We start from the raw sequence: 16,024 nt of genomic DNA on the forward strand, positions 1-16,024 counted from the left end.
TACCTCTCCCCCATCCCTCCCTCAACCCTCTCCCCCATCCCTCCCTCAACCCCTCCCCCCATCCCTCCCTCTCCCCCCCATCCCTCCTCTACCTCTCCCCCCCATCCCTCCCTCTCCCCCCCATCCCTCCTCTACCTCTCCCCCCCATCCCTCCTCTACCTCTCCCCCATCCCTCCTCTACCTCTCCCCCCCATCCCTCCTCTACCTCTCCCCCCTCTTCCCCCAGCTGTGTCCAGGCTGAAGGAGCTCTGCAGACAGCAGAACCAGAGAGAACCTCTCACCTCCCTGACCAGCAAACCAAGACCAGGTGGGGTTCTGTTAAGCTGCACACACACTACACAGGAGGTTTATCAAGTCTGTGGTCTGCGTTCCTGACCGTGTGTGGTCTTGTGTTCTCAGTGGTGGTTAAGCAGGAGGATTTGGGGTGGCAAAATGCACCTGGACACTCCGAGCCACCAGAGAGAGGTAACGGTAGGTGAAATCTTCCTGGACCCCACCCTCTCATTTGAACCCCACGTCAGCTCCATCGTCAAGACCTCCTACTTCCACCTCTGAAACATCGCCAAAATTAGACACTGACTCTCCTGCTGAATCCCTCATCCACACCTTCATCTCCTCCCGCCTTGACTATTGCAACTCCCTACTCACTGGCATCACCTCCCGCTCCCTCCATAGACTTCAGATGGTTCAAAACTCAGCCGCCCGCCTGCTCTCAAACACCCGGTCCCGCGACCACATCACTCCTGTCCTCCCCTCTCTCCACTGGCTCCCCATCAAAGAGCGTATCAGACCCTTACCTAACTGACCTCCTTCTCCCCCATCGCCCTACCCGTACCCTCCGATCCTCATCCACTGTTCCCCTCACTGTCCCACCCTCGAAACTCAAAGTTTTTCGGAGACTGTGCTTTTTCACGAGCTGCACCCTGTCTCTGGAACTCTCTCCCTCAACCACTTAGAGACTCATCCTCACTCTCCACTTTTAAATCCCACCTCAAAACCTACCTGTTCTCCCATGCATACAACCTACCCCTAACCATCTCCCCTAACCCTGCCACCCCCCTCCCCCCCTGGACATTGCTGTGTTAATTGTTCCCTCTGCCTGTTCGTTAACTCTGTGTTCTATGTGCTCAAGTTATCTGTTGCTTGTTGTTTCTGTGTCTTCTGTGTTCCTGACCGTGTGGTCTGTGTTCCTGACCGTGTGTGGTCTGTGTTCCTGACCGTGTGTGGTCTGTGTTCCTGACCGTGTGTGGTCTTGTGTTTTCAGTGGTGGTTAAGCAGGAGGATTTGGGGTGGCAAGAGACTTCCCAGCATGCCCCTGGACACTCCGAGCCACCAGAGAGAGTTAAAGGTAGGTGACACCAGAGAGAGTTAAAGGTAGGTGAAACCAGAGAGAGTTAAAGGTAGGTGAAACCAGAGAGAGTTAAAGGTAGGTGAAACCAGAGAGAGTTAAAGGTAGGTGAAACCAGAGAGAGTTAAAGGTAGGTGAAACCAGAGAGAGTTAAAGGTAGGTGAAACCAGAGAGAGTTAAAGGTAGGTGAAACCAGAGAGAGTTAAAGGTAGGTGAAACCAGAGAGAGTTAAAGGTGAAACTCTGCTCAAATGACCAATCCCCAATCATCCCCTAGCTTAAGACTCCTTATGAGAGAAACCTGAGTTGAAGTGGCTGTGTTAAATGGAATCAATACAGTAGCTGTTCTAAGTTGACCACATACTGAACATAATGATGAACAGATGCCCCCTCTCTCTCCCTCCAGGTGTCAGACCAGCTGTGAAGCGTCATTCTCCGGGGCCAGCGGTTAAAGCTCAGGACCCAGTCAAACGGCGGAGGGTCTCCAGCCCCCCTGAGGATCGCATTTTGGACTCTGACACTCAGCCGAAACAGGCGCAAGCCAGCTCTCACACCAAACACCCACCCTCAGACACACACCCACAACCCAGTCAAACCTTGTCAAGAGATAAATGCCTCACCAAGACGCCTGTCCCTGCCCCCGCATCGCCAGCCAGGACCCCCCCAGTCCTCCCCAGCTCAGCCCCAGCTACGAAGCTCTCAGTCCACCCCAGCCTCGCCCTAACCCCAGCCCCAGCTACGAAGCCCTCAGTCCACCCCAGCCTCGCCCTAACCCCAGCCCCAGCTACGAAGCCCTCAGTCCTCTCCAGCCTCGCCCTAACCCCAGCCCCAGCTACGAAGCCCTCAGTCCTCCTCAGCTCAGCCCCAGCTACGAAGCTCTCAGTCCACCCCAGCCTCGCCCTAACCCCAGCCCCAGCTACGAAGCCCTCAGTCCACCCCAGCCTCGCCCTAACCCCAGCCCCAGCTACGAAGCCCTCAGTCCACCCCAGCCTCGCCCTAACCCCAGCCCCAGCTACGAAGCCCTCAGTCCTCCTCAGCTCAGCCCCAGCTACGAAGCCCTCAGTCCTCCTCAGCTCAGCCCCAGCTACGAAGCTCTCAGTCCACCCCAGCCTCGCCCTAACCCCAGCCCCAGCTACGAAGCCCTCAGTCCACCCCAGCCTCGCCCTAACCCCAGCCCCAGCTACGAAGCCCTCAGTCCTCTCCAGCCTTGCCCTAACCCCAGCCCCAGCTACGAAGCCCTCAGTCCTCCTCAGCTCAGCCCCAGCTACGAAGCTCTCAGTCCACCCCAGCCTCGCCCTAACCCCAGCCCCAGCTACGAAGCCCTCAGTCCTCTCCAGCCTCGCCCTAACCCCAGCCCCAGCTACGAAGCCCTCAGTCCTCCTCAGCTCAGCCCCAGCTACAAAGCCCTCAGTCCTCCTCAGCTCAGCCCCAGCTACGAAGCTCTCAGTCCTCCTCAGCTCAGCCCCAGCTACGAAGCTCTCAGTCCACCCCAGCTCAGCCAGGACCCCCCCAGTCCACCTCAGCTCAGCCCCAACTAGGAAGCCCACGGCCCACCCCAGCCCCACCCTCACCCCAGCCAGGACCCCCCCTGTCCGGCCTAGCCCAGCCTCAGCCTCCTCTCACCCCATCAGAGTTTCTGGAGCCCCAGCCCTGACCACCACCCTCGCTGCTCCCCCAGCCCCAGCGAGACCTCTCCAAACGCAATCCACCTCTCCCTCTGCCCATATCCCCACCAGCCTCCATGGATTACCACTGGACTGGTTAGAGGACCACCTTGTTGCTATATTGAAAGGGGAGAGCTCCGTGATTCCCCAGCCTCCCGTCCTGGCTAGCCCAGAGAGAGGAGTGGGACCTGGGGCTCAGACCAGGACACCAGGGCATACCTCTGGGTCTTTCAGCACGATGACGGGGGGCATGAGGAGCGGGAGTCGGGGTGAGGGTAAGAGAACCGGGGGAGAAGCGACCAGGGGACGGGATATCGCCACAGTGCAGACCCCTAGCTTTGCCAACCCTCTCAAGAGGAAGTGGTTACCTGAGGGAGGCCAGGACCCCTGGAGCTACGAGAGCCGACAGTTCATTCCCAACCCCGACTCCGCCGACTCTCAGCTCTGCACCGGTACACAACCAGCTGGGGGAAACCAAGGAACGGGCTACCATGCGGAGGACATGGTCATCCCCAACCCCAACCCCTCCTCAGACCTTCACCAGAACCCCAGTCACCTGCAGTTCTATGGGGGCTACGCCGGAGCAGCCTATGCTGAAGCTTTCTCTTATGGAGGTGTTTTCCAGGGAGTGGGGGGGGGGTATCTTGAAGGTGTTTACCCAGGGATGGGCTACCCGGGGCAGGCCTACCCTGGGGCAGGACCGGGGTCAGCGGTGGTGCCAGGAGAAGGGGGCTGGCTCTACCCTCCAGCTCAACCCACGGTTCTGACGCCTCCAGCGAACCACCCGCATCTCCCGGGACCGCGACCCGAATGGATGACCAACCATCCGTCGCTGGTGGCGTCGACGGGTTTGCAGCAGGGATACCAGGCCTGGGCTACCGGGACCCTGGACACCGACTTAAGGACTTGCAGGTACCAGTGGAACCACGGTCACATGCAGCCACTGGGCATCCACTGGATGATCCAGACCCCGAATACCGCCTCCCCGCTCTCACTCCCCTCTAACCACCCCCTGACGCACTCTCTACTCTTCAGGCCCTCACTCCCCTCTAACCACCCCCTGATGCACTCTCTACTCTCCACGCTCTCACTCCCCTCTAACCCCCCCCTGACGCACTCTCTACTCTCCACGCCTTACGCTAACCCCTCCCTGATGACTAACACCTCTCCTACTACAGCCCATCTCCCCTACGCTCTGGAGAACGCTGCTAGCGGGAGCGCTAACTCCTCCCAGAGTGTCTCCACTGCCTTCACCAACTCTTCTGCTCCGCTCGCTGCCGTCGGCACGGCGACCGTGGCCGCTAGGAGGAGTGGTCCTGTGGTGACGCCTGCTGTTCGGCCATATTAGGACAGAGACAAGAGACCCCCACCTGCCTCAGGCCCACCAGCTTGGGTGGTCTTAACATATAGTTTAGTTCTGCTCATACGTTCTTTTCAGATGTTTCAGGCAGCAGGGTCAGATGGTTCCCAGCGTTACACGGCCCTTGTCGTCCAGCAGTTTCTGATCCCTAGTTGGACAATATCTTGTTCTGGTTGGACCGTCTCCAAGTATTAATCAAGGAGACCTTGAGTGCTTACAGGAACAGGACAGGACTAGTCGTAATTCGATTTTTACTAGTCTAAATTTGTATTCAAGATATCTATAACGTCATTCTGTATGGTAACCCAAACCTCTGTTACTCCTTGTCACCCCTGACTGACTCATGTTTGGCTTAATATCTGTTTAGATGCTAAAAGGGCTCCTAACCAGGGCCGGTCCTAGGACTTTTGAGGAAAACAATCTAAAATCTAAGCAAGATTTCTAATGTGCCCCCCCCCCCACACACACACACAAGTTTTCGATAGACGGATGTTTAATCGACCAGGGGGGGGTCGATTAAACATAATAACATTCCTGTGGAAATGCTCATGCTCTGAATGATTTGTCTCACTACCGATACTGATACCTGGGCTTCAGGTACTCCTGAATAATAACAAATACTTCCCCAGTAACCAACACAAGTAAAACAGTGTGTGTGTGTGTGTGTGTGTGTGTGTGTGTGTGTGTGTGTGTGTGTGTGTGTGTGTGTGTGTGTGTGTGTGTTCTCAGGAAAGAGGATGCTGGAGCAGGAAGTGAAGCAGGCCCAGTCGCTCAAAGATTCACTGCAGGGGAATCTGGACACTTGTAAGAAAGCAAGAGGAGATGGCTAGGACCATGTTCCAATACTCTTCAGATGCATCTATCCCTCCTCCCTTCCTTGAGATGCAATCACTGATCTCACATGGCTGGATAGGTGAAAGCCCTGTAATGGAACCTTTGCTCACACCTATCCAACTATGCTAAATCAGTGATTACTTCCGGGGGTTTGGTGGGCGGGCGGAGAAGCAAACTGAAGCGATGTTCTTCTTAGAGTAATGATGAGTTCTGCAATATTGACGCCATTTGTTATGTCCTTACCTCCATTTCTACCATAAATAAATGGTGATAGGTACAGTATGGCAAGTACAGTAGTTAGAGGTATATACAGTTATGAACTATGTACAGTTAAGGTATGTACATTATGGTATGTACAGATGTATAAATAGAGCTTGCTCTGTACATATCTACTGCATATATCTTACTATACATTTCTCACTGTACATATATCTTTATGGCTTTTGGCTAGATGCCAAATGAGTGTCGTTGTCTTTGTTCTTGTACTCCAATGGTAGTAGAGTCGAAAGGAACAAAGGAATCTGAGATTTGTTTTTCGGTGAAAAGCACAAAATGCGTAGTTTATTCACTCCTCTCACAACTCTCTCCCCCCACCCCCACTCTCAGAGGAACAACAGGCGCATAAATAACATGTGACAGCCTCATACGTCACAAGAACTGCGGTTTGGGCTTTTTTTTTTGCCTCAGGGAGATTTCGTCCTCGAGTTCAGATCAGTTATTGTCTCAAAGACAGACAAGACTGCAATAGTTGAGTTTATACTATTAAATTCAGTTCCATTCTATACAACTTTACTCATCCCCACGCGGCAGTATCAGTACAGTTTTGTTCATTCAGGTTGTAGATTGTTATTGGAAAATATCTATGTAGTTATTGTATGAAGAGTCTGTTGCAGTTGATTGACGTGTCTCCTGCGGTGGTGTTTGTAGGGACGGAGTCATCGCTCTGAGTCGGGAGAGCAGCCTGTTTACGGACGAGTACCTACCTGAACAGAGGTCTCACCTGTACGGCATCACCATAGCAACTGCCCACTGCCTATAAGGTAACGCCAAACATCTTACCTACCTCACGTTGTGAGGTAATGTCGTTCACTGTTTTTTGCCTTTTCATACAAGGTGTGTCAGAGCTCTATTGGATCCCCTCTGGCGGGAACAGAGATGGGCAGATCTAATACCCAGGGCCCAGTTGTTCAAAAACCTTTAATCTGGATCAGAATGGATCACGATTCTTTTCTCCGATCCAGATCAAGATCGGGCTGGCTGATTTCCCCCCTATACGACTCAAAATCAGCCAGATAGATCTGATCCTGGATAGCAAAAAAACGGATCCAGGATGATTCTGATCCAGATTAAACGTTTGGAACAACTGGGTCCTGGGCCCATACTTAGTTTTAGTGTTCCAGTACTATATATCTGAGCTGACTTGACACCTGCAAGAGAAAGAAACCTAGGAGCCAAATGACAGACATGACACACAAAGGCCTCCGCACACAGAAACCAGCCAACTAGGAAGCTCTCTCGCTGGAAAAAAGTAGAAGGCACCTGCTGCCAAATCACAGTACTTCAGACCCCGGTGACGAAATGTGACCGGTCATCGCAGGGTACTTCAAAGCACTTCAAAGAACCTGTGTGTGTGTGTGTGTGTGTGTGTGTGTGTCAGGGTTTCCGTTAACCGGTAATTACCGGTCTTTGTCCGGTAAAATTTGTTGAAGTCCGACAAATTGAAAACTCGTCGGACATAATGTCCGGTGAAAATAATTCCCTCTAAGCACAATTTGAATACAATTCGCTAAAGTTCACATTTTGTATTCAAATTGGCTTCGGGCCACCATTTTCAGCTGAGCACCAAACACACACACACTCATACACACACAACACTGCCCGAGAGAGAAGGACCCGCCCCCTTTAGTTAGCCTATACTAAAGGGGGCGGGTCCTTCTCTCTCGGGCAGTGTTGTGTGTGTATGAGTGTTTGTGTGTTTGGTGCTCAGCTGAAAATGGTGGCCCGAAGCGGAGCGCCTTAACTTTATCGCACAATAACAAGGATAACAAACGAAACGGACAACATTTACACTAAGATGGAGACAAACTTCAGCGATATGATCTAACAGCCGGTCTTCAGGACGACATACAGACCCGTATGAGCTTACAGGGCTATCCCCTATCTATCTGAGAAAAGGCATAGGCCGGCTGTAACATCGAACGGAAATTAGCCTATACGCATTGCAAGTTAATTTAAAGCCTATTTATTTTCAAAGAGTTTTATTCTATTTTATTTTATCTGATAAAAGGCATATGAACGGAAATTAGGCTAGCCGTGTCACGCCAGAAGCCTACATGCTTGCACTGTTCAATAAAATGTTATACATCTAGACCAGGGGTCACCAACCTTTTTTAAACTGAGAGCTACTTCATCGGTACTGAGTCATACAAAGGGCTACCAGTTTGATACGCTCTTCTGAAATAACAAATTTGCTCAGTTTGCCTTTAGTTATATATTATTAATAATGATCAATGATACTCATCTATGTGAAGACACTGATCACGTTAATGATTTCTCACAATAATTCTCAAAAATGACAACAAGGTGGGAAACAGATATCAATATTCTGCACTTTATCTCTATTAATCTCAGTAATTGTTACATTTTCAGATGATCACTTACATCACTTCATTTCATAGGAAAAAATTCCCATTTTCACTAGCCTCTGACAAACCCTTTTAAGAAAACATCACTACATTTCATAGGAAAAATTACCCATTTTCACTAGCCACTGACAAACCCTTTTAAGAAAACATCACTACATTTCATACGAAAAATTTACCATTTTCACTAGCCACTGACAAACACATTTAAGAAAACATCAATACATTTCATAGGAAAAATGTCCCATTTTCACTAGCCACTGACAAACACTTTTAAGAAAACATCACTACATTTCATAGGAAAATTTACCCATTTTCACTAGCCACTGACAAACCCTTTTAAGAAATCATGTTACTATGTTGCACCATGTTTCAAAAAGTTATCAATTATGTAATGTTAAAGAAAAATCAACTTACATATTTTTAAATACATCTTGTCACATTTTGAACTAATGACCAAATCTGCTGCATTTTTAACAAATTATAACTGTTACATGTCATGAACACACTTTTAAATTGAACACAATTCTTCAATATTTTAATTCAACTTTGCCATGTTGCCACTGACAACATCTGGTATCTGTTTCTTTGTTAGTGGGAAGACTGGCATTGCATGCTGTTCACCAGTATAATATATATATTATTGTAATCTGGTGTGTAACTTGACACTGCAACTGTGAGTGAGTCTTTCAGATATGCGTCAGTGAGGCGTGTTCTGTGTTTGTTCTTGATGAAGTTCATGTCAGAAAACTCTGATTCACAGAGATAGGTTGAACCAAACAGGCTGGCAACCTTCATAGCTGCTGTGCATACACCACTGTACTTCTCTGTATCAACAAGGCACCAAACGTTTGGTGCAGCCTGGTAGGCTTTGAGGTGGAGGTCATTTTGCAATGTTATGATTTCAATCTCCACCTGTCCAGCATCCAAGTTGAACGTTGCACTTAGTTTCTCAGCACAGCATGTTGTGTCCACATTCATGAAAGGATTGGAAATGAATGACACACATGGCTCAAGCTGATGAAGGTCACAAAACCTATTCTCAAACTCTTGCCCAAGTCTGTTTATGACTTCACAGTACTTTTCTGCAAATTTGTCAAATGTCTCAGATGCATTGTCTTTCAGCACCAACTGCACAGAGGGAAAGTGCAGCACCTTTTTTCTCTGTATATCCACAGAAAAAATGTTCATCTTGGCTTTAAATGCATTCATCATATCAACAACAGTCTTACTTTTGCCTTGCAGCTCGCAGTTCAAGTTGTTTAGTTTCCCAGTAATGTCCGTCAAAAATGCAAGGTCAAGTGTCCACTCTGTGTCCTCTAGCAGTGAGACATCTTCGCCTTTGGACTGCATGAACTCTTTGATTTCACCCAAAAGTGACAAAAAACGAAGTAAAACTCGTCCTCTGCTGAGCCATCGGATTTCTGTGTGTAGCAGCAGGTCACCATATTCAGCTGACATCTCCTCCAATAGCACCTTGAAAATCCTGTGCTGTTTTGCTTTGGAGCGGATGTTGTTTATGATTTTCACAACGGGAGTCATCACGTGCCCAAAGCCGATCACCTTTGCACATAACGCCTGCTGGTGAATAATGCAGTGGTAATGCCGACATTTTGGGAAGTCTGGGTCACCTTTACAGTGAGCGATGAAACCTGTATGTCGGCCGATGATAGCAGGAGCCCCGTCTGTAGTCACCGCTACCAGCTTTTCCAACGGTACCTTTTCTTCACCGTGTTATAAATGTCAACTCCCCTCGTAGTTGTCTTTAAGGGCAGTAGTGTCAGGAGTTCTTCTCTTGTGGAGAAATCTTCAAACACCATCCGGATGAAAACCAACAGCTGCGCTGTACTGCTGCTGTCCACGGACTCGTTACCAGACATAGCTGACACTCGTCTAGCCATCGTAGATGCCCCCAGTTGGACGTCGGAGAGAGTGGAGATTAGATCGGTTCCATTTTTCTCGTCTTTTAGTACAGTGTTATCAATTATAAGCATCGCTTCTTTGACAACTTCTCCGTCTGAAAATGCCTTCTTCTTCTTGATCAGAAAATGGGTAGCTCTAAACGAGGCTTCGGTTGCTTTTTGTGACTTTTTCGCCGGCCTCGTGAAAAAAGACTGTTGCTTACCCAAAGCTGCCTTTAGCTCGCGGGCTTTTTCTGCCCGTAGTGCGCTCCCTGGTGGGTAGTTAGCATGGTAGCTTTTGTGACAGGTAGTGAAGTGTCTCTCCACATTGTGCCGCTTTGCCGTGGCCACAGTCGCCCCGCAAATGAGACACACGCAGGTTTCTTTCACAGTCGTAAAAAAGAACTCCTCCCATTCGATGTGAAAGTGATACGTTTTCTTTCTTTTTTCTGCCATGTTTTTGGGGTAATAAACTGCATTAAGCGCCCATCTTCGCTGCGCCCGCCAACTTACTCTCCACTTGTCACGTGCACAATACTGACGTTAGAACTAGAGTAGGTCAGAGTTCACCTAAACTTATCTAAACGTATGTATAATAAACATATTTTTAAGATATTGTCATTTTTAAATCTATATGAATGCAAGTGTGATTAAAAAAGAAAAGCAACAGAATAAAATATATATTATAGAATAAATAATATATACATTTTAGACGCAGCTCACTAGTCAGTTGTGCTATTTTTAGAACAGGCCTGCGGGCGACTCAAGTGGTCTTTGGGGGCGACCTGGTGCCCGCGGGCACCGTGTTGGTGACCCCTGATCTAGACATTGTGGTATTTCTTTATATACGTATCCCAGCCTGCCTATCAATTGTTTCTCCTCATTGTCATACTCCCGAGTCCGATTAAGTATGATTTGACAGGCAGCTAAACGAAATGCCTTCCCAACCAGCGAGACCTGGGGGGTATTCCATCAACGTCGCTAAAGGAAAATCTAGGCTTATTTTGACAAGTCTCGCGAGATCTATCAAGATATGCCTGGATCTTTTTAAGAGTCTCGCGAGACTTAACGAAATAAGCCTAGATTTTCCTTTAGCGACGTTGATGGAACACCCCCCTGGTTATAGAAATGACATTGTTTTATTGATAAAAAAAAGGGTAAAACTGGAAAGAGAAAATAGAAAACACACATTAATCCCAAACAATTTAACAAACTTCAGTTAACGTAATGTGGAGTCCGTTCATTGATCGATGCTGTCTGTTCAGTTCCCAGTGAGGCGCCCGTTCAGCGCTGGACATAATGGCATAGCGCGCATGCGAATCATGTTATATTATTATATATTATATAGCTCGCATCTAATCGTATCGGATGAGAAATAGACATTAAATGGCATATATACAGGGCTTAAAGTACTCCGGCACAGTGCCGGATTTCCGGCGTGGGGGAATAAAAAATATATATATATATATATATCACACGCTATTGGTTTACATCGTAATTTAAAGAGTCATCTTCAGCAAAGAGACAGTTCCGCCTACCAATGGTATTGCTCAAGCCAACCAACGACTTCTAGCCAATCGGAGGCAGAGTAGTGGGGGCGGGCCTTAAGAAGTTTGAGTGTATTGTGAGCTTGTAGAGACGTTCGCTTTTAGCAGCCCGCTGTCTCGCTAACTTTTGTCTATTAAAATGGAAGCAAAGTTTCTCAAAACTGGCGAAGACACAGCTATATTAGAACGAGGAGTAAAAAATAAATGGCGCTGGGCATGGATAGAGGAGAGTAGTGGTGACGGGAAGCCTTATGGGACGTGGTGCCTCAAACTGAGGGAGCCGGGTGCTTGTTTCTGTACGCCGTGCTCGAAGAGACTCCTCTACGGCAGTAGTGGGAAGAAGGTGATCGCTCGACACGCCTCAGATCCCGGTCACCAAGCATCGGTTCGAGCACTCGCTCACACAACAACCTTGCCGGGAGCGACGGCTACAGGTACCATTTTATCTTCAATGACCGACCGTGTTTGCGAGCAAAAGATCCGAGTGTGTGCGTTTATAGCCGAATATGATCTGTCTTTTACAGTGGCTCAGCCACTCGTCGATTTGTGTAAGACGCTATCACAAGATAAAAATGCACTGTCAAAGCTGTCCATTTCCAACCAGCACGCCAGCTATTTAAACACACATGGCCTTGCCCTGGAATTTAAAAAACGGCTATGTGAAAAGCTAAAAAAAGCTACATTTTCGATGAATATCGACGAAGCTACAAATCTCAACATGGACAAAATCCTCAATGTCCTTGTTCGTTTTTTTGATGATGATCTGGGCAAGGTAACGACACAACACCTAGCCAGCAGGAAACTAAACATCGCCAACTCCTCAGCCCTCATGCAGGAGCTCAAAGATATCCTGGAGTCCAATGGTGTTGACTTGTCACTTGTCATCAGTATTCTGCTTGACAACTGTGCAGTGATGAGAGGAAAGAAGACTGGACTGGAGACACAAGCAAGGAAGGAGAACCCTAACCTGCTCGACATATGTGGAGATACAGTTCACATGGTGAACAATGCCGCCAAGGCCATGATGAGCCCATTTACCTCTGAGGTGGAAGGATTCTGCAATGACATCTATTATGATATAGAAAAGCCCAAAGCCTTCACTGGACCACCCAAAGCACTCAAATCCTCCACTGCACCACCTAAAGCTTTCTTTGGACCACCCAAAGCACTAAAATCCTCCACTGCACCACCTAAAGCCTTCACTGGACCACCCAAAGCACTCAAACCCTCCACTGCACCACCCACTGCCTCCACTGCACCACCCACTGCCTCCACTGCACCACTCAAAGCGTCCTCTGTCTCCCCTGGAACACTTAATGCCTTGAAAAGGAGTGTCTCTGAGAAATTGCAGGGCTTTGTTTATGACCCAAAAAGAAGGAGATTATAAGTGATAGTGGCTTAAGTAATCAGTTTGTTCTTTTAAAGACATGTATATATTTTATTCTGTATTGTTATAGTGAGATTTGTTGTTTACAAGGAAAACATGCACTCTGTATTGTTATAGTGAGATTTGTTGTTTACAAGGAAAACATGCACTTTTTGTTTTCCCATGTCAGTGCAATTTATTTCGAATTCTTATGCAAAACATTTGATGGGCTTTATCACAACCTACCTCATCCTCATGCACAATCTGTTATAGACAGTGCACATAAATGGTTTTTTTAGAGTGTCAAAAATAAAGTGCATCTTGTCTATCCCTGTAAATTGAAAATGCATAAATAACATATCAAAAAATAAATAAATAAAGTGCATAGTCAATACAAAAATAGATAGACAAGATGCACTTTATTTTTGACACTCTAAAAAAAGCATTTATGTGCACTGTCTATAACAGATTCTGTTTGTTAGAGGAAATAATAAATGAACATTTGAAGAGTCAGAAGTGTTCTCTTTGTTGTGTTAACAATAGTGAGATTTGGTGAGATCACTATGGAATATTAAATCATCAATCTTTGCTCACTACATAGCCTTTCTTACCTTCAGGTGTGCATGAACTACAGGTTATCAACTGTGAAATTATATCTGTTCTCATATCGGTTATCGGCCACGAGAAGCGGGTAAACATCGGTATCGGTATCAGTTGGAAAAAAATGCATATCGTGCATCCCTAGACATATATGTTGTATTGACTATTAAATAGTATTAATGCATTTAAACATTGAGACAAGAAGCTGTCTTCTGTACCCGCTCTCCCAATATCTCAAACTGTGACCCCCCTCCCCAAGAAAAAGTTTCAGGCACAGGATTTTTTCCCACTTTAAGCCCTGTATATAGGCCGCTACACAACAGTAATCACCGCGACAAACAGCTATATTATATTTTAATATGATGACCGGAATATATCACGTTTGTCCGGTAAATCGAAATCTTCCCGGTCACAGTGTCCGGCGGCAATTTTTTCTAACGGAAACCCTGGTGTGTGTGTGTGTGCAAACCTGAGGCAACAGCCTGGAGAAGATCACAGTCTGTGTTTGTGGAAACTACACTCCCAGATCTTTTTTAAAAAGAGGGGTATTTTACTGTTATGGGTGGTAAAAAAAATGACAAGTTTGGATGTAATGTTTGTTCTGTGGCTGTCTGCTGTCAACGGGAGTGGAGGTGTTGAGGATGTGAGGTGTTTCTGGGAGTGTTCCTGTGAGGTTTCGGAGGAGGCCGGTGACCTAATGTGGTTATTATCTGTTACAGGGAGACTCTAATGACAGAGACCAGGTCTCTTGGTGCTATTTCTGGGCGAGTCTTGAAGTGCTTGCCGTGTGAGAACCCTTTCACAGACTGCTACGGAGACGGAGAGAAGGACACTCAACTTAAGAGGAACAAGGGTTCCCGCAACCACGACGACCACAAGAGCAAATTTACAAATGCCCAACCGTGACTATTTCCCCTTCCAAATAAAAGTTTTGTAAATTTGTTTTATACCTCATTTCTTCTACTGTATTTTTGTATGTGAGTTGTTTTTTTGTTTTAGATTTTTTTATATAGAAAGCCAAAAAAATAAAAAATACTATAATTGAGCCACAAGTCCTGTTGTAACTGTTAATGTGTATGAATGAACACACAGCAATGCAGTATTTGAGTATGTTGTGCACTAATAAGAATTTGTATTTCATATATGAAATTGCATTGACGTTTTGCCAAATACTTGTTTTTACCAGTTATTTTTTTTATCCTTTTGTATCTTTTTGTAAGATGTGATATTTATAACAATAAAATGTGATTCAGGACTTGTATATATATATGTATATACTCTGTCTTACTCAATCTTTGGTTTGGCTCCTACTCAACCCATCCTCCTACTCAAGCTTCATTTCAAAGAACCATCAGATAACCACTTCCATCTCTTACAAACACAAACCAACCACACACTTCTTGTTTGAAACCCACTTCTTACAAACACACCATCCCCAACTCCTTCCATACATTAAGGAAAAGGCTTTGTTGTTAATAAAACAAAAAGACGTCCATTTCACTCAAATCTTTCCCCCAATCCTTCAGAAAACAAACAATCCAACAAAGGCTTCTTCATGGTCGTTGGGGGGGGGGGGGGATAAAATAAAATAAAGACAGGGTATTTAGGCCGCTGTATGTTCATAGTTTGGTCGACTGTGACTTTGTTAATGATCTGTGTGGACGAAGACCATGTGTGTGGTTTCCTTTTCTTTTTTGGGTGGGGTGGGGGGTCATCAAGCTGGAGTTTTGGGGGGTCAAGCTGGCTGGGGGGGAGGGGCAGGTCATCTGCTGACCTTGCCCAGGCGGTGGTCTGTCCTGGGGTCAGCGATGATGGCCTGCACGGCTACGATGGCCTGGTTGATCCTGGTCTGCAGGTCCCTCAGCTCCTCTATGTGGAGCAGACGCAGGATCTGAGCTGCCTCGTTCAGAGTGGCGTCTGCAGAGAGGACACATAGTTAATGTGTGTTTGTTTGTGTGTGAGTGTGTGTGTAAGTGAGTGAGCAGCCTTGTTCAGGGTGGTGTCTGCAGCGAGGAGACACTGTCATCAGAATCTGAATCAGAATCGCTTTTATTACATCCAACGTACAGGTACACAAGAGTCAAAACCTTCAGCTTCGGTTCTTCAACATTGGCATTGCAGCAAGATACAAACTCAACAATAACAGAATAAAGTACAATAAGTAAAGTAAGTTATAATAAAGTGATAAAGTGATGGTAGTCGTACTACAGCGGGACCAGTCGTACTGCAGTAGAAACAGCAGTGCAAAATGCTGTACAGGGTACAATATGGAAATGGAATATGATGCAATATAGTAGCCTATGAGTTAATATATAAGTTAATGGTCATTTTACATATAAACCTATGACAGCATGGGGAGGACGTCGCAGTCCTATGCTGCTGCTGACTACACTCTTCACAACAATCAGAATCACTTTTATTCCATCTTACTGTACAAGTACACAAGATGCTTTGGTCCCTCAACATCAACATTGCAGCATTCAGATAAAAAAAAACACAATAATAATAATAAGTAACCCTACATTGATTAAGTAATAAAGCGATGGTTTTTAAGAGTGACGGAACCCCTTGACACGGGGTTGAAAGGATGTTAAAGAGGAAGACAAGCCAGTGGTGGTTCACAGGGAAAAGACACATGAATCTCCACAGTGATAAGTCACGTGTCGTGTTTCCTGTGAGAAGGGCCGACATCGTTAGCATGTTGGCAGCTAAATTGCCGCAACTTCCTCAGTAAGTTTCAGTAACGGCCTGAAGGATGAAACC

The 16,024-nt window shown here is 46.8% G+C and overlaps 1 protein-coding gene across 1 annotated transcript in view; it reads left to right on the plus strand.

Moving 5' to 3' along the window:
* LOC308153979 (uncharacterized protein) overlaps positions 1-14,487 on the plus strand; it is a 51,710-nt gene extending 37,223 nt beyond the window's left edge. The window contains exons 19-25 of the mRNA XM_080527160.1: positions 227-307; positions 400-471; positions 1,265-1,348; positions 1,754-3,923; positions 5,101-5,175; positions 6,133-6,245; positions 13,981-14,487. Of these exons, the coding sequence (XP_080383286.1) occupies positions 227-307; positions 400-471; positions 1,265-1,348; positions 1,754-3,923; positions 5,101-5,175; positions 6,133-6,244 (2,594 nt within the window). The 3' untranslated portion in view covers position 6,245; positions 13,981-14,487. The remainder of the gene's footprint in view (positions 1-226; positions 308-399; positions 472-1,264; positions 1,349-1,753; positions 3,924-5,100; positions 5,176-6,132; positions 6,246-13,980) is intronic.
* The last annotated feature ends 1,537 nt before the right edge of the window (positions 14,488-16,024 follow it).

Source organism: Nansenia antarctica, assembly GCF_963989245.1.
Source record: "Nansenia antarctica genome assembly, chromosome: 3".
Classification (NCBI taxonomy): Eukaryota; Metazoa; Chordata; class Actinopteri; order Argentiniformes; family Microstomatidae; genus Nansenia; species Nansenia antarctica.